This window comes from Orbicella faveolata, unplaced genomic scaffold (assembly GCF_042242905.1).
Source record: "Orbicella faveolata isolate gen_17 unplaced genomic scaffold, um_ofav_v1 contig_26, whole genome shotgun sequence".
NCBI classification, from domain to species: Eukaryota; Metazoa; Cnidaria; class Anthozoa; order Scleractinia; family Merulinidae; genus Orbicella; species Orbicella faveolata.
Genome location: NW_028301554.1, coordinates 9,974,951 through 9,996,667, shown reverse-complemented (window position 1 = coordinate 9,996,667; position 21,717 = coordinate 9,974,951). Strand labels below are relative to the sequence as shown.

The window sequence follows — 21,717 nt, the reverse complement described above, 5'->3', positions numbered from 1 at the left end:
TTGTGTTTTTGTGACGATATCAGTCTGACTGTTAAGTTTACTACACTTTGCAGTAACTTTTGACAGAAAAGTCAATTAGTAAATGATAACAGTGAACAATGCACAAGAATGAAACTGTGACTTTGTCATGTTATCAGGTTTTTAGAACGGGGTATGGGTCTGGGTACAACTGTGTGACTGATCATGCATGACCATCCCTGAAAAGGATTCTGGACATGGAGATGGTAATCGTAGCTAACTGTTGAGGTTTTATTATGTCCTCGCATTGGATAAATTTTAGTTCTTTGGAGAACTTTAATTGTTTTCGCTCGGACATTCGTTTTGTGCATGCAAGCCTTGCGAAGTTGTTTTCAAAGAGTTTTACGGCCTCTAGTTCTCTGTCGGTATCCAGTAGGCAATAAAAAGAAAAACCACTCCCTTTTGTGTTTTTTCTTTTTCATCTTCCACTGTACGGTTCATTTATCTTCATTTTTTTGTGTGGCTCATTAACGTCAGTTTGAATTTTTCATTGACGGTCAAAAGAAATCAACTTTATCACTTTAAACCTCGTAGGTAAGCAAAAAATAGAGCATTTGTTTGACCTTCATGCTTTGCTGAAACGATTGGTGCACTAGCCATCGAGTAACTCCACAAAAACGGAACATGTTTTGCCACGAAATTCTTTATTGATAAAGTACGTGATGAGGACAAGCTTATTATTTCTCCAGCGTTACGCTACACTTTTGTCATTTATTTTTCGCATTCCCCAGTGAGCACAGAAGACTATAATTAGAAGTGAATAACTAATCAACGCGAAAACTAAGGGATAAATCTTAAAAAAAACAATTTCGACTTCCGCTTTTCCATTTTGCGCGGGGAAATTCGACAAATCAAAATCTACGCAAAATATTTCTGCAAATGAAATTAGAAGTTCGTTGATTAGGTTATCATCTATGAACGGGCGTCTTTTGTACGCATGAGCAGTCATATCGATCAAGGTCTTTTGTGTTTCTTGGAGAGAAAAACATAACGTCGCCATCACAGATAATTAACCAATCTTATCTTTTTCATCAATTTCGAGAGTTCTTAGTCGACATGCAAAAGTCCTAGTTCCACATTACTTACTGAAAACTTTCTTCAGACAGTCCTCGAGCTAAGCGTCGATTTATTGTTTTGTAAATATTTTTTTCGAAAAGCGGCCAAGCACAAACGAAGAGAAATAAAAGACAAAAGTGCTTGAGATTCCTTTGTACTCCATCTTATTATTGGTGGTAATTCTCCGTGAAAATAATGCACTTTTGTCTTCAAAGGCTGTGAATATTGCATAAAAGGCGTAAGCTTTAACATCGCCCGCCTTTTGGTAAATAAGACCTTTAAACTAATCAGCTATTCGGTGCTCGAGGTGGAACGCAAGCAAGCAGTTAGACAAATCTCAACTCCCAAAAGTTGTAAGATATCACCTTCTGGACCGCAAAGTATATACCATTACCACATCGTCGACAGTTTGAGAACACTGGAAATGGAAGTCGAAAACAAGGTAAGGATAAATTTTGTTTCAGACAGCGTAGTTTGGGTGAGCGCTTGTAAGTTAAGTGGTGAATCGCATTGTTGCACAGAAATTCCACTCCTTGACGGTAGACGAAGTAACAACCAGCTGTCAGCAGGCATTTTCGCGCGGTTTTTGACACTTTCGACTGTTTGGCCAATTTGCTGGTTGTGAAAAGCGCGAAACTTTTGCTTGCTTTTTCTTGGTTTCTTCACCCACTTGCAATTGAGCTAGTTACGCCTCACCGAGTTGAGTTTCCTGCAAACTCACCGCAATCCACGATTTTCCTTCAATTTGCAACGAAATTTCGATATCAATCGATTGTAAGCAAGGGTATAAATTTAAAACTCGCTTTCGTCAATTTTTTTGCGGTGGGTCTGTTCTAGAAGTTTGGGAAACTTTGGTTTACGTAGGTAATTATGCAAACATCCAAAACTTTTATGAAGGGGAAAAACAAAAGGAAAATACTACCGTGATTTGCATGAAGTTTTTCATACTTTTTTCACCCAACAGGGTAATTTTCAATCTTTTCATGCAATCTCGAGATGTTTTTTGGTTGTAAGGGTGTGAGTGGATAGCAAGCAAACGGAATTTCTGAAAAAACTTGTTAACAGTTTTAAACAATGCCTCTTGCCTTCCATTGTGCCGAAAAACGATTTGCTTCGCTGCATTCGGTAATTTAAAAGCAAATTAGACAATTGTGAATATTTTATGTATGATTGAATGAACCACGGACAAGTCTGATATTGCTTACTAATCACCGGGGGCTGAGAAGAAATAAAAATCGACAAACTTCCGATCCTTGTTAAAAACCTTTTAAACTTACAAGCGCGCATACGCTGTCGCGTTTTGAAGCCGTTTTTACGAACAATTTCAATTGGGACGAAAAATGCTCCACCAACGGAAAAGCTATACCGAGAAACAGGTTTTTAAATCAATCTTTTACACTGCTGAAACTAAATACTTCTCTCGATTCTTACAAATGTAAAATGTGTACCTTTTGACAGGCGCGAAAAATGATCAACCCTTTCGTGGATAGCGTGAGTTTGAATCGGGACGGGATGTTTCAGCCCGTAGCCAAGAAAGCCCGTATGGTTTCATCGCCCAAAGTGATCTCCACAAAGCCTTCACCGTACTCCTTCACTGTGACTGACTTACAGAAATGTCTTTTCAACGCATCGGCCGTTCATCCAGTTAGCACACAGGACGTATTGGTGAAGAAAAAGGGATCGACTTGTTTCTGTAAGTAATCCAGGATGTGATGATAAAGTTACTCGAAATGCATCATAGGATATATTTTTTTAATGCTCATTTCGTGCGTGCAGCTTGATTGCACCTTGTTTTGATGGACTGAGAAAAACCACGCAACCAACTGTTCCGTTTTCTGGGAAAAATGAAAGCACTAAACTGTAATAGCATTTATTTGTCAAATCGTCTGTTCTGATATTTTGTCTAAAAACTTTCAAGAGTTATTGCGAAATAGAGTTACCAATGCAGGAAGTCACTTGCCCCCTTTGCGTGTTTGTATGAATTAGCTTGGCTTACAAACTAATCCAGTCTCAAGTCTTTATAATTTGTTGTCCAAAGAGTATTTTTGGAGTCGTTTTGATGATAATTTTTGTGTTCAGGGTGCGACGCTAGCTCAACAGATCCGAGTTTCCAGTGTCCGTGTCATCAACACGAAACTTCTGCCTCTCCACGAGCAACAAACCTGGCACTTGCTCTGAAATCCCTTCCGCCGGAAGTGGACTTGTGTGCATCAAGCGTTCCAGGAACGGGATACGGTATTTGCGCCAAGCGAGCGATTCCTGTCGGCGCGTGGATTGGGCCTTATGAAGGAACATTTATGAAGCCTGAGGAGCTGTCTTCTGTTACAGATACTTCGTACATGTGGGAGGTATGTTGAGAATGTTAGAGATAAAAGCTCTGGGCGTTGTTACAATGCTCATTTTTGGGGGCGATAATTTCATTGATAATTTCCTTGCTTGGCATCCCTTAGATCTTTGAAGACGGCAAACTGGCGGGATTTGTTGACGGCAGTGACGAAAAAGTTTCAAGCTGGATGCGTTTCATCCGCTGTGCTCGCCACAAAGGTGAACAAAACCTGTTTGCCTTCCAGTACCTGGGAAAAGTGTACTACCGCTCTTTCAAGGCCATCCTGCCTGGACAGGAAATGCTGGTTTGGTACGATGAAAAATACCCACAATACCTTGGCGTCCCAAGCTCAATCTTCGATATGGGTCCCTTGACAGCAAAAGGTAAATTTTTTGTTGATATTTGGGTGCGGCAGAATATATTTTTGGGTACATTTTGTTACAGTAGAGTGCAATGTACGGGAAATTGATATATTGTTAACGTTTTCTCGATAGGAACTACAAAACAGCCAGAAAAGTTCGGCACTGTCCTTACGGAAGAAGGCCGGGTGCCATCTGAGACACAATATCCACCCACCCCTCCCAGCTCAGTGCCTTCTCCCTCCAGTCCTCCGCATTCGCCAAACAGTCAGTCAGGGAGTCAGCAACAGCCATCTCCGACCAGAGCAATCAGTGGTGAGCCGTTCAACGGTATTCAGAGCGACGTTCCTTCTGCCTTCGACTTTACGTCTGCTGTGACTGGCCCTGAAAAGCCACAGCACCTGATGCTTCAGGAGAAGTTGGTGGTTAATCAGTCTCACCCGCTGCCATCGCCAGAAAGTGAGACCAGCAATCCTGCCTCACCCATCCCTACTGAAGATGGACAGAACAAAACTGCAAAACCAAGTCAACCCGTATTCAGCAACATCACTGAGCTGAGCCTGTGGAAGTGCGGCCAGTGCAAGAAGTCCTTTCCACAGAGAACCATGCTCCAAGTTCACGTCTGCAATGAGGCGCCAAAGAAGCCATATCAGTGCGGACACTGCTCGCAGAGCTTCTCACATCCCGCCCAACTGCGCGCGCATGCTGTCAGTCATGCCAGTAAGAAGCCATTCAAGTGCGGCTACTGTTCGCGTGCGTTTGCCGGGGCTACCACTCTGAACAATCACATAAGGACACACACTGGTGAGAGACCGTTTGTGTGTGACAAATGCGGCAAGAATTTCACTCAAGGATCACAGCTTAGCAGACATCAGAGAATCCCTGGCGACTGTGTGGCCCGCGTTTAGAAGAAAATAAAAGAAACACTATGTCAGTGTGGACTAACACTGGAGTGTTGGTCGGAAACGCTTATAGCCCAGATCTCGTCAACTGGAGATATTTTTTGTGAATATGGTGTAGAAAAATGAAGAATGAAAAAACAAGGACACTAAAGAGTAAAGACCTTCCATAGTTTATAATAAAACAGCCAATGACTACGATATTAGCCATTTAGTTTTGAAAATTAATCAGGACAAGGAGCGTCTTTCATTTTTAAAGCTTATGAATGCTTGTAAAAGCACTTTAACTTCGTGGTTTTATTCTGATCATTGTACAACAAATGTAAATATTCGTATGTGTTCTTGAAGGGACGATCATGGTAGAACTGAATTACTTGTAATATGAAATTTGTACATAGGGCATTTTGAGAGACTGTTCGGCGAACCAATAGACCTTGAAAAATAAAAACGACTTCATATAAATAGACCTTTTTGTAATTTTGATTAATTTTAGTTTCCTTACCGAAAAACTAGAAATTGTTGTAAGGACGTCTGCGTGTGGCATATTTGTGTTAGTTTTTAGTTACCGCGAAATTCCCTGCGCGCGAGGACTCGAACACGCAAAACCTAACGCGATTTCGCGTGCCTCGCACACGCGCGCGATGTTTACAAAGTGAACAAGTTTCTTCGAGGGAACTCCTAAAGTACGTGATTTTCCCTTTTGAATAGATAACTTTTATTTTCATCCCAGGAATACTTAAGTATATTTACCATAAGCTTTATGGGTAGGTTAATAAAATGTTCGAGATAAATTTAGCAGATTCTTTGTCTGTTTCCACGGTCAAAACAAAAGCAAATTCATGAATACAACACAGACTATCTGTAAATTTAAAAGCCTTGAATAAGAAGAATGAAGACGTGAGAGATTGTTATCTCGTCGTTTCTACTCATGATTGTGGTACTGCTATCACCGCCCGCAATTAAGATCATCACTTAGCCGTGCATCTTTTATTTGCGCATACAAAATTTTTCTCAACCAACAGTTATGTCAACAGTCTCTATGGCGTTCAGTGGTCGCAGTTTATTTTCATGCAGAAAGTTCTGCCGTCATGCTGTGTAATTCTTTGATTTAACTTCCTTGGGGGATGCATTCCGATAGACTCTGGTACCGCCTTTTTACTTCAAAACCCGTTATGTTTCATTGATTTCAAAATAATCGTTCATCTGTTATTACTCGTGCCTCAAACTGGCTTTATTTTGCCGTTTCTTGCGTTCTGCCAGCCTGAACCGAACTCGTTGTTAGCTTTTTGAGCAAAATGAAAGAACGATTGAACTGAAAAAATCGCTTTTGTTAACCACAATATTAAGACTTATTTCATCTCAGTTCAATACAGTTCAGTGATTTCTTTGATTAGTTCAACACAAACAACTCAATGGAAAAGCCGACTGAATGAAAGTGTTTGGTTATTTGCATATTCTAATATAAGTACCCTTTTAAACAGTCCTCAAGATTTCGTAACAGCCTTCGTAATTAATCTTAACGGATTAGCACAAGAATGGAGGCGAGGTGGGAGTTAATGTTGCGTGTCATCCGGCCTTTCAAAGAAATCTTAAAATAAACCGGGCTGCCTGCATAATGATGGCTGTAATCGTGCCATGTTGGAGGCAAAATCGAATTCGAAAAGAATTTTCCAAGTTGTCCGTGGTTTTTTCACTTTTGGTACAAGAAATTTCATCTAAAACTGCCATCTTCTTCAGACATCGCACCTGTAACTACGTCAAACGAAAACTAATGTGGAAATGTTGCAATGATCTATTTATATGACTCTTCAAGAACGACGGCTTTTTTCTTGTTGGTTTGCTCAATGATTCAAACAGGAACATAGAAAAACGTGTTATTTCGTTTTTCTGAACAATAAAACTGCACCCCCTTTTCACAGACCTCTCTAAACTTCCGCAGCACTTGAGTCGGACACAGCGGAAACGGATTTGCATCTTTACTGGTTTCCGTTTCCGTTTACATCCGTTTCCGGTTATATCCATTTCCTGTCTTTCGTTTACTTTGGCACATGTTGCTTTCCGTTTCGGTCAATTAAGCGAATGTAACTGTTGTTTGTGGAAATAACTTTTCTGGGACAGTTTTATATCGTACCTGTCGTAGGTGACTGCAGCCGCTTGATTATGTAGATCTTGTGTTCTTAGACCCAGTGTTTCGTTTGAAAACGCAAGCTTTAGTTTTGATTTGTTCTTTCCGAACGTCCACACGATAACGATCGAAAACGATCATAGCTCAAGTTCATCGAAAACGCTACATTTAAGAACATTTGAAAACGGAGTCCCCTCGTATATTAGTGTGGATAGCAAAAACGCTGTCGTCATTTTGCGCCCTTCCCAATGTCTAAAGAAAACGCGCTGGGAACCAGGCTGTTTATTCACATAACATGCGGGCTGCGCATGCGAAAATGATGGCTGTAGTGTTTCTCAGCAAATAAGCGTTTTCAAGCGTTGTTTTGTGCTGGTCTTTGGCGCCACGTTGTATAATAATGTTCCGAAAGACCAGTTTCATAAGATTTGTTTTGTACTTTTTCTTATATCCTTAGAGATGGACCATATGACTTTTGTAGGAAATAGGGGGAGGGGGTGGGGGGTGGGGGGGGTGAAACGGGAGGGGGTTAGGTGATTTTGAAAAAAAAAAATCCTGCTAGCATACTTGCACCAAAAACAAAATTTCACGCACGTTCAGAGAGACGGAAAGAAAAATGCTACACGGAGAAAAAATTATTCTGTAGGCAGACGTCCCGAGAAAAAGAATTCTTAGCGCATGGAAGGGTCTTGCCTATACCAAATCACCAACCCACCCACCTCGAGCGTCAAATGTGCACCCCTTATGTTTGAACCAGTTGAACCAGTTTACAGTAATGACGCTCTATTAGGGTTAATTCTGGCTAGCGATTTGGCCTTGAAGGGCGACATGAAGAAAATATAATAACTAGAATGACAAGACGCTTGACTCTTACCGCAATAAAGGAAAGAAAAGAGAAAACCAGGAAAACTTCCGCCCTGTTTTCAGTTTCTAAAACATTTTGACGTCGACCAAATTAAGGAAACATGGAGGAGAACTGTAGAGGAAGAGAGGCAGAAGATGGGTTTTACCACTTGGAATGAAGCTGTCACTGTTGCAAGAGACAGAGCAGATTGGAGGAGACAAGTTCAATGGCCGTATTCTCCCAGAGGCGAGCTAGGAACTGTGATGATGATGAGAACATTTTGACAGAAAACTGGTGTGCTGGTAGGTAATCTCTCTAAAACGTGCACAGCTTATTTTTAGGCTATGAAAAGAAGAATACCAGAATACGAATCAGTTAACAGCATCCATTGCTTTCTCCTGCTAATAGTATTTTATTAAAAAGGTTGCCACTTAAATAAATTTTTAAAAATGTTACTGAAGGACAACACTCAACGAGAACCTTATTCGTCTTAGGGGAATTGGAACTGCAAAGAAAGGCCAGCGAGCAACAAATTTCACTGAAATTTCACTGACATTTGTTGCTGATCTGCCACAGGCTGTGGTAGATCAGCGGTATTTATTTCAATATGAGAAACGGATGATCTGTTTCCCTAAGCTAGTAACGTCGGTTTATTAATTTTGCCTTATTAAAAGCATTCAATGTCTTTAAAAGAAACTCATGCTCTGTGATTCGAGGTTAGTCACGTCGTTTCTTGCCGATCGAGAAATTAAAAAATAATAACTTCCTTAGTTCATTGGGAAACGTCTTCACCTTTAACTTAAATTTAGGTCACGCCCTTTTTAAATCGGTTAGGAAATTTTAATGGTTTGAGATATTTTCGTCGGTCGAGAATTTTTTTTAGCTGTTAAAAACTTTCTGTCAATGGAGAAAGTTTCACCGATAAGTCGATGTTTGAACACTTGCCTTATTAAAATGCCTTATTAAAATTAAAAAGGTCGGTCTTTGAAACGGAAAATGTAATTTCTGACGATTCAGGGGATAGAGAGGCTCGTGGGGTGTCATGGGACGTTTAGAGGCTTTTGGCGGGAGATTTAGGTCATTCTAGGTTAGTCAGTCTTCGTGTTTGTCTCCTTTTTTTTTAAGCTCTTGTTTTAACAGCTTATATGTATAATTGTCAAATGTTCTAGCTTGTTGATTTTGTACCCTTTCCTCGGGGTCTGGTTAGATGAGGAATACGCCGTTTTCCACGTATTTTTTTTTATCTAAAGGGTGGTTTTTAGTGGTTTTCCGTATCTGGGTAACACAGGTTCTAATTGATCGAACCAATAGTTGTAATTTGCAAGGATACTGATCATCTGGTCAGATCTAATTCATCTGCATCAGATGACTGACTGACACATCCTCAATAAACTATTCACAGTGAATGTCTCGTGATAGTGTAGTCAGAATGACGAAGTTCCAACACGATATTCTTTCAAATTCAGAAGAGAGACATACATACCTCCCCTAACAAGGCCTCACTATTGATGAACATCAAGTACAATGTTTTTGCGGAATGCAGTTTAAATTCCTTTAAATGATATAAAGCAAATTCTGGCTCAATCTGTTTTCGTGTAACAGATCGGATGCCAAATAGTGCCGTGTTTATTATTTATTATTATTTTTTTTTTATGGTCCAGTTATCTGTCTTAGCCTAGCTGAAAAGATATCGTAGGCAAGCGTATGGCTAAGTAAAACCTTATTGAAAGGTTATGGCACAAGTAACTGTCCCGAGGAATTCAAGCCCGATGCATTGAATACTTTTTGTGTTTAAAAACCCAAAATTTTACAATGTATGGGTAATGTGTCCTAAAATATTACGCCCTAAAAGCTAAAAAATTCGTCGGCATGTTACTAAGTTTCTCAAGCTCTTCAAATGTTTGGAGACAAGTTGTAACTGGCATGACGCCTTCTCAGTCTACCCAGAATTGTATTCTTATGTGGATAAATGTAAACGATGACGTCAGCCTCGATCGCCCTATTGCCGTAAAAGAGCAACATCTCCTAAGAAAGCCTGGGTCTAGTGTACCACCGTCATTGTTAATGTCCTTCTGTTAGTCTTCTCAGGAATTTAATTATCCTTTTGCATCAAAATGGTCCTCCAAAATTTCGGAAAAACGAAAAAACGTCGCCATTTCGTAGGCGACCAACAGCTACTGCACTCTAATGACTGATAGTGTACGAGTAGCTCAGCCAATCAGAATGCAGCATTTGCATTAGTATACTAGTAAAATTCTTCTAATAGGAATTAGTATAAATCTACTAGCGTTCTATCACGGATGGCGTTCTCTTATTGGCTACGCTACTCACTAACTATGCTGTTGTAGATAGCGAGTAGCGTAGCAGGGAACGCTTGTTAACAAACTGAGGGCTGCTTCTTTGCGTTTTCGAAGTGTCTGTGAAGAGGATTTAGATAAAGTTTTGAACGACTAATAGATTTATACTAAAACAATTAGATTATTCGCTCTCGATTTCTATGCATGATAGTTGACTCGGGCTGCGCCCTCGTCAACCATCACGCGATAGAAATCTCGAGCTCGTAATCTAATTGTTTTAAAATTTGAACAAGGGAATGCAACCGTGATTTCAAATACGCAAAATATATATATAAAGCGAAACCCCTGTCAACTTTTTAATTGAACTACCTCATCAGAACCATCATAAATAACTTCATAAAGGACGTTAATGTTAAACTAAACCTAAAAACAAAATATTAAGTGTCATAATTCGAGTACTATTATGAAAAGAGATGGCGAGAGTGGGTCGCCCTGGCGAACACCCCGTTTAACATTTTAAGTGTCATGCACCAAAAATACCGACAAAACTTTGTTCCAGAAAATACAAAACTTTTAAAAATTGCCAGTCCCATACTCACAAAGTTCTCCCTTGTACCTCCCTGTTAGTTTACTCTCGAGTACCCTCCTCTAAGCCACCAGGCGTATGCTAATTGTAAATCATGCCAGACCTGGACAATTTGTATTTCTTATGTAATAATCATAGTGGCATTTATTAAGGCTGGAGAATTTAACACAAGTAGAATAGATAACATTGAAATGCTTGGGTTGTATTTATATTGTTAGGTATCGTTTATCGTTGTTCACACACATCTTATCGCTAAGCAAAGCTTAAATAAAAGCCAAAGCATCGGTGCTCTCTTTTAAAACTTTTAACTATATAAATTTCTATAGAGACAAGTCCCTTGTCATTAAAATCGACTTCAAATCGGCTTCCTGTATGACTGGCTCTAGCTGGCAGGTTCGCATTGTTCTTTGGTTGTCGGTTTATTGAGGTTTTTCTCTTCAGTCCGAATGTCTTAGACCTTCTACTCAGGCAGGCCTTCGTATGGAACACAGTCTCCCGGTAGTCCCTCGTGCTTATGTAGCTGTGAGGCCTGGGTAAAATTCTTTCCGCATCTCTCGCATGTAAATGGTTTTTCGCCAGTGTGCGTGCGCACGTGGTTGTGAAGAGTCGTTGCTCCCGCGAATGATCGATCACAATAGCCGCACTTGAATGGTTTCTCGCCAACGTGAATGACAGCATGCGTGCGCAGCTCGTTTGGATTGTCAAAGGACTGATTACAGTGACCACAGTGATAGGGTTTGTGCGGCCTGTTGGGACAGACATGAATCTGAAGAACTGAGCGCTGGGCGAATGACCTGCCGCACTGTCCACAGTTTGCATCCGAACCATCTGAACTATTACGTTCTTCATCTCCAGATCTTGACTGCCTCTTTTCAGCTGTTGTCAGCGGAACCATTGTGTTCGTAGCATGCAGTTCCTTAGAAGATGTGACGTCATGATGACCATTCGTCTGCGTGTTACGCGTAATGCCACTTCTTTGTCCAAAAGATACAGCTTGGTTTTCACGTGTGAAGCGGAGATCTTCCGAAAAAGAAACAGAATTATCAGTCACTGGCGCACTGAATTGTAAAGGTGCTCCATCGTTCACCCATGAAGCGTGGCGCGCACGTTTGTGACCCTCTGTTGGTAAAGTTGCACGCAAAGTTTCACTTCCTTGATAAACAGTTCGAGTCAAGTTTCGCATGATATGCGACGCATTGAGTGACCGATCACGTAAGTGATCGCGTGATGATGGCGAGAGCCTGACTTGTGTCGAGCGAGGGCTGGGTAAAGATTGTAGATTATCTACCAGGGGCCTGGACGAAGGCAGGTGTGAATAAGAGGTCCCTGGGTTAGAAGTGTCGTGGGGTACAACGACTACCATTTCAGGGTGCTGTCTCGGATCTGTATTAAGAACGAGAAAAATAAGTGAATTAATCACAAAGTGACTGTCACTTATTACCTTCATTAAATTATGCTGGCTTGGTGACTTACGAGGTCGTGTTTAGCCTTTATCTGCGTTGCGCGTAGTTAGAAGCACCAAGACAAGAGCAAAACGAGTACTGTGACCTGTTAAACCAGTTTTCTACTGCACAAAACCGTGGAATATTTGTGCTTGTCTCATGCAGCACTTGCAACAACAACAATACAAACTCTTATTTCACCCCAGAATTAGAAATTACAACGTTTTGCGAAAGTCCTTTTTCCACGCTTAATTGCGTAGGCCTAATGTGATTACTAGGCATTGAAACTGATTTATTGGCATGGACAATAAATGTCAAGTACAAGAAAATAAAGTATAAAAATGGAAAATGCAGCTATCGAGCAATCTTTATCAGTAAAACAAATGACTAGCTCCCTCGGAACCATATCTTACCAACAGGGTTGTGGGGGGACGTTTCGCATATTTCCAGCGGGATGCCCATATACTGCGGGTACTTATCGTCATACCAAACCAGCAGTTCTGTCGTGGCGGGGATGTCCTGGAAGGCTCGGTAGTAGATGTGACCGCAATACTGGAATGCAAACATGTTTTGTTCGCCTCTGTGTCGTGCGCAGCGAATGTATCTCATCCAACTTGATTTGTTTTCATCGCGTCCATCAATGTAGTAAAGTAACTGTCCTTCATGAAATATCTGTAAAACAAGAAAAATTCAACAATTTTTATTGACCAACAGGAGATAGTCGGTTTGACTGAAATTTTCGCCAAAATTTCGTTGACCAGCGATACTCAAATAATACACCTGACCAATGGGTCGATATGTGAGATATCTAGTTTGCGTTTCTGATGGTAGGTAAACCGTGCGACAATGTGGGAGGTGCGGTTGCCTCATGGTTAGTGCGCTCGTCTCTGGATCGAGCGGTCCGGGTTCGAACCGTGGCCGGGGACATTGTGTTTTGTTCTCAGGCGAGACACTTTACTCTCACAGTACCTCTATCTCCCCCCAGGTGTATAAATGGGTACCGTTGAATTTAATGCTGGGGTAACCATGTGATGTACTAGCATCCCATCAAGGGGGGAGTAGAAATACTCTTGGTCGCTTCATGCTACTAAAACCGGAGAAAAGCGCCGGGCTGATGGGCCACTTGGCTCGTGTACAGACTTTGCCCACTTACAATCGACAAAAAATACTATTAATACAAGAAATATATGAGAGATACTTTTGAACTTATAATTTAACAGTATTAGACAGCTTAGGACTCTGAAAACAAAGGTTCTGAAAAAAGATACTTCTCTGTAATTTACGATCTGAAAAGATTTCTGCTATTGAACCGTGAAAGAATGAAAACAGTCGAAATAAAAATAATTTACCTCCCACATGTACGAGGTATCTGTTCCAGACAGCACCTCTTCAGGTCGTACCAGTTCCCCCTCATATGGTCCAATCCACGTGCCCAGTGGAATAGTCTGATTAGCGCAAACACCGTACCCCACCCCAGGAATACCTGATATACACAGGCCCACTTCATTTGGAAACGACTCCACTGCGCTTGGTAATCCCACGGCGCTGTTGTTTATGTTGTTATTGTTGTTTACCGTCCTTGTTAGTTTAAATGTTTGATGAGGACCGTGCAATTGACACTGCTCAGTGCGCTCTTGGCGGCATCCTTTGCACCCTAGCGGGGGAGAGAGAGGGTAAATTTTTGCACAGTTATTGTTTTAAATGTCCAAAGATCGTCCAAAAACAATGTAATTAATGTCAGTTTCCGTTCCTGCTTTAATTATACAGCTTTCACTTGGCTGCCGTTCAAATAACCTGGGATGTTTGTAAAGTTAATTATGATCAGGTATGTTCAGAAACCATTATTGAAATCAAACGCATGCGCAAAATCGAACCGGAATCAGGATTTTCTGATTCTGGTTGATCCAGAGCGCCGTTGACCGAAAACGCGCGGGCCCTGGGGACGAGAGGATCTAGGAGATTTCAGAGGAACAGATGTTTTAGCTTGTCATTAGGAATTTCAGACGTTTAATTTTATATTTGGCAATTTTGATTGTTTCCAGTCGTCAGTTTAACAAATAGATTCCATGTTGCCGTAAGAAGAATGCTGAAGTCGAGACACTTATTATATGATATATCGAATTGTTCTCGTATTATGATTGGTTCTTACTTATGATCTATTGGAGGACAGACGCATAGATCACGTCATATAGATATATAAAACAAATAGATTCCATGTTGCCGTGCGTCTTTTCAGTGACAGATCACAAAAGACGTCAAAATGTGGTAGAACATCAGTGATACACTCGGTTACCGATCGCCTCGTGTGCTGCTTTTATGTTCCTACCACGTTTGACGTCACCTGTGATCTATTACTGAACAGACACATGGCAACATGGAATATTTCGCATCATTTGTTAGTTTTCAGTGCCGGTAAACTTTGGTCTTTTTCTGGTTAACCCATTCAGACCTTGCTCCATAAAGTACTCTACGATATTTAACGACAGCTGGTTGCCCACCATTCCCGATTATTATATCAGATAGATTGAAACGTTTTTAACCTCGGTACAACTTGATTTTTCTACTTTGTCATCAATTATCAAACAGTGAATATTGTAACTAAAAAAATTTTATGTGTGTCTGAGCTGTTTTCTAAGGTACTTTAGTGATAACTTGAAAGCTGTTTTGTATAAATTCCACCACCATATTTGTCATTGTGTGTTTCTTATTTTACTGTCAAGTAAAAGCTTTTAAATACATGATAGCAGAGCCAATTGTTTTAATTTGGCTACTAACTTTTTACACATGTAATAGTGTGTGTGGTGTAGCGGTACAGTATTTTTGCGGGGAGAAATAAACCCTCGAGTTTGGATTCGAGTTTGAGTTCGAATTGGACTTTGAGTTGAAGACCGAGTTAGAATTGGAGTTTACACATGAGAAATTTGACAAGAGATAGGCGAAAACTGCAAAGACCAAACAAAAGGAATCAAAACAACCTAATTATCTTTTCCGGCTTTGTAGCCCGACCGCAATCAATTGTTTTGTTTTTTTTTCAGTAGTTCACTTAAGTTAAAAAAAAAGTTATAAGAAATCTATTGGAACAATATATTTATTCTTCTTTATTTACCAAAAAATAGTTAGTTACAGTGTGACAGTCAACCTGCCGTCCACTTAAACTAAAAGCCTAAAAATTAATTCTAACTATTGCAATTATTAATGTTGTTTAAGTCATTGAATCACTTTATCTTGCAGCGTAGCTAGTCTCGAGTACTGTCATTAAATGCAAAGGATAAAATAAAAATCGAGTCAATATAAACCTGTGTTAATTAAACTGAAAAGGAAAACATTTGCAAACATAAATCAATTTATACTTGTCCAAATTCAATTCAATATATAATATATTTTGTTTCCCGCGAACAGCGTCTACCCAGCCAAATTTAGAGACAAATGTATGAAAATTAGGAAAATTAGCTGAGCGTCTTCTAGAAAAGCTACATCCTTCAAACTTGGTGAATACAATCTTTTCTACCTGGAATTCTAACATTGCGATTTACAAATTGTGTTAAATTAGAGTCTGGAAAAAGTTATTTGCCATCGGATTTCCAAACAAACACTGTAATTTCTGACAGCTTTGCCTACCCCTCAAGATAGCGCAAGGTCGGTACTGCATGTGCCACTCGGACGGGCGCATAAGCAAATAGAGTGGAACCCCGTTAATACGACCACCTTCGGGCCATGGAAAATTGGTCACATTAACGGGATGGTCGTATTAAAGGAGTTCTTTAAATAAGAAAATGACTGACTGAGCTTTTTTGGGGGCCAGAATAAAGTGGCTGTAATAACGAGGTGTTCGTACTAACGCGGTGGTCGTAAGGCTTGGTTCCACTGTAAAGCTACGTGCAGAAAAATACAATCCCAAAACGGCATTACAGTGGAACCCCGCCTTACGACCACACCATTAATACGAACACCTCGTTATTACGGCCACTTTATTCTGGTCCCCCCCCCCCCCCCCCAAAAAAAAGCTCAGTCAGTCATTTTCTTATTTAAAGAACTCCTTTAATACGACCACCCCGTTAATGCGATCAATTTTCCATGACCCGAAGGTGGTCGTATTAACGGGGTTCCACTGTACATCCTTCAGTCTCTTCCGAAATACCGTTTTGATCCACGATGAAAAGATAAGACCTACAATGTATCACCACGTGCATCTTTTCTGATCTTTCTCTAGCGATGAAGTGATTTCTATGATTGTTTAATCACTGAAAACAGAGGCATGTTTCAGCGTTAATAAATCTTTCAACTGCAAGTCTTCATAAATTAAATTAAACCTACCTTTCCATTGCTAATGCCACGATGGCCAGCAAGCAGACTAATGACAGGATCTCAGATCATACCACTGTTATCCAAATGTGTCATTTTAAAACACAAGATGACCACGTGGACAACGTTAGTGTCACGCGTCACGCGTCACGCCACATGCACTTTCTTAAAAGAGATGGACATGAGATCGTTGGCTCATGGTTAGCATCTAAAATTTGCGGAAAACTAATCCTTCGTTTGTGTTTGTGCCATCCCCGATGATGGAGATGCTCGTCAAGGGCTTCCCCGCGCCTTTTCCCCGAAAAGCGGTCCTTCCAGAAATGCAAGTATATCGGCGGGTTGTGTTGTTTTGCGAGCACCTCACCTGCCTCCTCTTTTTTATTTTGTTCTTTTTTATTTGCATATTTTATTAGTTCTCTCAAACTTTAACTCGAACTCCAACCCGAAAATTAACTCGAAGTCCAACTCGAACTCGAACTGGAACTCGAACTGGAACTCGAACACGAACTCGAACTCGAATCCAAACTCGATGGTTCGGGATTTCCACTTTTGCGAGTCTTGGGTTAAAACAGAAACGATGAGTTAAAATGATTTGCTATGTACTTCACACTAAAATGTCTTTGTGTTTTATGCTGCGTGCAGCACAAAACACAAAGATCTAAGAGGGTTATAAATAACCTGTATCCAACAAGGGCGAATGGACTAATTGTTTTATTGAATTTTTTCAATCGACTGGACGATGTGGACATTTCAGTTTGTTTTAAACGAAGTGATGGTATGAAAAGGCGGCAAAATTTGTGGCGCGGTGGTCGGTGCGGTGTTCACTTTTTGAGTTGAGTGAAACATGCCAGTGGAAAGCGAGCGAGATAGAGTTTTCTTTCCAAATATTCTGCGCATAATGACCTCCCAAGTCGTCTATATTCTGGAAAAGTGTAACAAACTAGAAAGGTTCACGGAAAGACCTGAAGTAATAGTATTGCTGCCAGTGAAAATTATACGTCTTGTGCAAATGAAGTCAAATGAAGTATTTGTTTACGCGGCTCATAATGACCGCAGATTGTGTTGTTCAGAAGGAATCGGTGAAGTTCATTGGTGTGTTCAAGAACAAAACCCAAATGTAAGGTAACAAACTTCACTGAAGAGCTAAGCTTATTTTATACCGAATTTTTTTACATTTCTTTTCGTCTTCATTCAGTTCAGTCGCTTTTGTGTTTAGATACCCCGCAGCCGGGAAGTGTTTTCAAAGAAACTAGATACCCGGCAGCCTGTGATTCTTATATAATTTCCACGGAATATCTCATTCAATTCTTAATTAGAATAGTACCTCTTTGTTTAGAAATGTTAAGCGTTTTCAAGTATTATTTTGGCTTTTTATTCGAGGGGATTTTCGAACTTGGGCACCGTGCTATAAAATCTCGATGTTCCGACACTAACTTAGAAAATATTTGTACTCTGACTCCAGAGTCAAATCTCATATAATAAGTTTAATATCTACAGAAATTACAGTTGAAATTCTCTGAGTGTATTCGATATTTGTTTAGAAATGCCAGGCGATTCTAAATGGTTGTAGTTTGGTTTTGTAGTGAACGAATTCTCCCAGCCTCGACATACTACACTGTTTAAAAAAGAAAACTAGATACCCGGCAGTCAAAATTTCATAGATAATCAATGAATCAACGGAACTAAACGACACTCGCCGCACTCATGTTCCATATAAATAAAGCCATCGTGATGGCCGAGACTCAGTGAAGCCAATACATTATCGGAACATGGTTGGTGATTAATTAGACTAAATACCGTGCGATATTGTATTCGTTTCTTACAAAAAAAAATTGATATGCATCGTAAGCAAAATTTGTGCCTGTGAAGCAAACATTTTCCATGGCCAATGGGGAAAAATACTTTTCTAGTTTCCGAGACGGAAAAAGGAGGCGAAAAATTTGTTTCAGGAATAATTTTTTTCACGTGGCTAAACTAGGTTTAAACGTTTGTCTCCAAAATTGTTTCTAGTTTGCTCAGACCTGAATTTGCACTCTGTTGCGAGTGCAGTTAGATTATGGACTGTTTTGCTATACTAGACCTTAATTCGCACTCTCTAATGTGCAGCTGGAAAATAAACCGGTTTACTATACTAGAATTATTATTATAAAGACTGATCAATACCCTAGAGTTCTTGCTTAGTAGCAAATCTTAGGGCTGGTAAACCTTAGTGTTTTGGTCAACCTTAAAAACTAGCGCCCTAGTGAAATAAGAGAGCGACATTATTATCTTCTTGCTCAGAGCTGGAAGTTCATAGAAATGGGGACCAAATTAAAATTACGAGAGACTAGCCATAGCTTTGGAGAATAACCTCTGAAATCCTCGAATTAAGACTGAGAGTGTTTTAATGATTCATACAATGATGTTTGAAGGCATTTGTGGCAAAGGTTTTGAACTGCTCATTTGTTCCTTTAGATTCTGAACTTCTGGTCTAAGCCTCCTAATATTTCGAATGAAAACATGTACAGTGTGAAATTTTCTAAGGAGATTTCCATCAGGAGGAAGATCTGATTAAATTCGCTCTTATGGTTTCTCTTTGACTCTCTTTCAGGTCCCATTCACACACCACTGAAGTCAATGGGCAATCGAGTCTGATCCAGGTTAGAACAAACGTAGATGTTAGGTCCTTTTGATGAAAGTTGGACTCAAAACGTGATTATCTATCGACGATATTTAAGTTCCTTGTAGTTACAACTTGGATTTCTTACGTAATGAAATTATATTGCTTTGATTTACAAAAGAATCTTTATTTCCTTATGACGTAGTGAAAATGATGCCGTCAACCAAAGCTTGTTGTTAGCGATAAACGACACCAACTAAAAGACTATTTTTGGCACAATTTTAGGCTGTGTGGTTTTATGGTCTATCCGTCTTAAACCCTAATAATGGTTTTCTTCACTTGCTTATAAAATAGGAGTTGGTTTAGTCAGCTTTTATCAAAGAAGAACTGATGTTCAAGCAACCAGGAGTGTATCAAAATGTATCACTGAATAACAATTTAAATTGTATTTGGTGTTTGCTCACTTAATGAATAGCTTATTGTCTTACTCTCTCAGTAAACTAATGAATATTTCACATAAGTAATGATCTAATATGAAAGTAGATAAAAACTTTATGGCCTAGTTTGCGAGTCAAAACGCCATTCTGGCGCTTCCCTATGCGAACTCGTGAACAGGATTACGTTGTTAGTTCGTTAATTCTTACGCACTTTTCACATGAACTGTGACTTACAGTAGCTGTGGACTTCTTCTTTGTGTTGAAGGGAAGTTCTAAAATCTTCCTTGCTCACAACGATTACTTCATCGCGCTTGTACAGACATCGGTGAAGATCATCTGTTGTGTACAGCATTGGTCGATTTGCTTGTGGTTGAAGCGTTCTAGCCCGTGAACTGACAAATGTGTGTTCCCCAGTTGTCTTTGCTCTTGAAATTCCTGCGTTACTCATCTGAAATTTAGAGAGCAGTGTTTGAAACATACAGCTGTAATGAAGATAAACTATAGTCGATCGATTTCCTTAGAATCAAGCGAAACAATCCCAACATTACCATGTCAACAAGAGTTATTTCGTTGACCTGTTAAGTACGAATGGACTTTAATTAACTGCGCACTATCTGGTGAGAGACAACAACGAAGCTAACTCAATCAATATTTACGAGGAAAGGAGATAGTTGGTAACAGAACCGCCGTCGCAAACAGCTCATTACGTCGTCGAAATGTTCAGACTGCACGACTTTGATGAAATAGTGACGTAATTTAAATAAGAAACCGTTTGAAACTATGTGACAAACCATGGCCTAAATAATGAAAATTAGTTACCGGTCAAGAGTTTTTTTTAACTTTTAAGAGTTCGTTAATATTGTTTTCGCGTATGAAGGATGTTTTTAGCTTGTTGCGATCCTCAGAGCGCCCGGAAACTTCCATTAGAGGCCGGCTAGTTATGTTTTATCCTCGTTAATACCTTCGTTTGCATATTTTTATTGTTGTACACATGAACGAATAACCCCAGCTGCTCTCATTTGCAGAGCGTTTTATCTCAGATGTCTGCATGTCTTGCATGGGCAATTAAAAGCATTTCATTGTTGCACTCTATTGAGCTATCCACTTCAGTGAAGTTTGAAAGCTTCTTTGTCGCAATACTTGTGAACTGTTTGGGTGAACTTGGTGTTGCTTTAATTAACCAAGCGTATCTTTCAAATAAAGAAATGCAAATTTGGCGTGAGAATTTCCATGTTAATGAATCCAAATGAGCTAAATCAAAGAAGTTCTGATCGTTTAAAATGGAAATTCATCATGGATAGAAACTGGTGTTTTTGAATTGACTAAAGAAAAGTAATGGGTGTTCATAACCTTAGTTAATCAGTTTTTATCATCGTACTCTTGTTCAAAAATTTGCTAATATTCTTAAAATGACCCAGATAATAAACAAAAACTATGCCGGGTTCCCTGTCAAAGCAGAAATATTTGCTAACATCTGAAACCAACACACTCTTAGTAAAACAAGCACCCTGGCCTGACGCAATCACGCTTGTTTTCTTTGCCGGTTTTTGCTAAGTATTTTTTGCACACCAAACCTTTCAAAGACAGTTATATGCATCAGCTGTCAACACCCATATTTGGATTTCATCGACAAATTCCTTGTACATTACCTTAGCTGTTTGTTCTTTCATAAAGTCGAAGCGTTCTTCCAAGTCCAAAAGGATTTTACCGTTGGTGTCACTTAGTGTCCATTTATTTGCACTTTTTGACAGGCTTCTTACATACTTAATATGGTAGACTGCTCGTTTGCGTGAAGGAAACTCTCAGCTTCAAGTGTTCACGGGAGGATGAGCATGGAGTTACCAATCATGATAATGGCTAAGGAGAGATTTCAACATTTGATTGACATTTAAATGACATCATCTGCGATCTGTGCATTGTTTGAAAAACCTCTAGCTCGACTCATTGCACGAAAGTTATCCTTTCTCCTTAATGTATGAAGATTATTCTCATGCACATGACAGTTTGATTAATAACAAGCCTTCTAGAAGTTGTCAATTTCAAGGTTGATGTATCTTGCTTACTGGGTCTGACTCTCGGGTTCCGTAAGGTTATTTGAACAACTAAAGATTAAAAAGCCTGCATCTTTTCGACCACCTCTTAATAACAACAAAAGGGAATGAAATAACAACAGTGCCTAGATGAATGTGGTCCCAAAGGGGGGTCCCTAGATACCGGAATGATTGTTATGTCTGTTATGAAGTCAACAGATTTATGATGAAACCCAAGTGCTCAATATTTTCTTCTTGAAGCTTTGAACTTGGTATTTGTGGTTGGGAAACCTGGATTAAGTACTAATATGAGAAATATATAGCAACATATGTCGCAGAATTCCTCATGTGGAAAGCGTGCGCTGTATTCCTTTAGTCTCTGTTTTAAAGGTGTAGTGCA

General features: G+C 39.8%; 2 protein-coding genes and 1 long non-coding RNA gene across 6 annotated transcripts; 2 read left to right on the top strand and 1 right to left on the bottom strand.

Annotated features, from left to right (window-relative positions):
• The first annotated feature begins 31 nt into the window (after window positions 1-31).
• On the top strand, window positions 32-5,124 carry LOC110053327 (putative histone-lysine N-methyltransferase PRDM6). Of its 2 annotated transcripts, none has more exons than XM_020759550.2 (5): window positions 32-1,516; window positions 2,533-2,767; window positions 3,154-3,422; window positions 3,525-3,783; window positions 3,895-5,124. In XM_020759550.2, exons 1-5 carry the CDS (start codon window positions 1,499-1,501, stop codon window positions 4,665-4,667), a joined length of 1,554 nt encoding a protein of 517 aa, XP_020615209.2. In that variant the 5' UTR covers window positions 32-1,498; the 3' UTR covers window positions 4,668-5,124. The 2 variants fall into 2 exon arrangements, with proteins under 2 accessions (XP_020615209.2, XP_020615208.2); XM_020759549.2 differs by lacking the exon at window positions 32-1,516 and adding an exon at window positions 1,530-2,450.
• Window positions 5,125-10,253: 5,129 nt separating this feature from the next.
• LOC110053325 (uncharacterized) lies at window positions 10,254-21,258 on the bottom strand. 3 transcript variants are annotated; one of them, XM_089295796.1, is made up of 5 exons: window positions 20,937-21,258; window positions 19,522-19,735; window positions 13,299-13,603; window positions 12,363-12,621; window positions 10,254-11,890 (listed from the first exon to the last, which is right to left on the bottom strand). In XM_089295796.1, exons 1-5 carry the CDS (start codon window positions 20,955-20,957, stop codon window positions 10,968-10,970), a joined length of 1,722 nt encoding a protein of 573 aa, XP_089151922.1. In that variant the 5' UTR covers window positions 20,958-21,258; the 3' UTR covers window positions 10,254-10,967. The 3 variants fall into 3 exon arrangements, with proteins under 3 accessions (XP_089151922.1, XP_020615205.2, XP_020615204.2); XM_020759546.2 differs by lacking the exon at window positions 20,937-21,258 and adding an exon at window positions 19,836-20,430; XM_020759545.2 differs by lacking the exon at window positions 20,937-21,258 and having other exon boundaries at window positions 19,522-19,780.
• On the top strand, window positions 17,057-19,033 carry LOC149108104 (uncharacterized). Its single transcript, XR_016209081.1, has 2 exons — window positions 17,057-17,368; window positions 18,842-19,033. It is a non-coding gene; the product is annotated as an uncharacterized LOC149108104 (long non-coding RNA).
• Window positions 21,259-21,717: the final 459 nt, after the last annotated feature.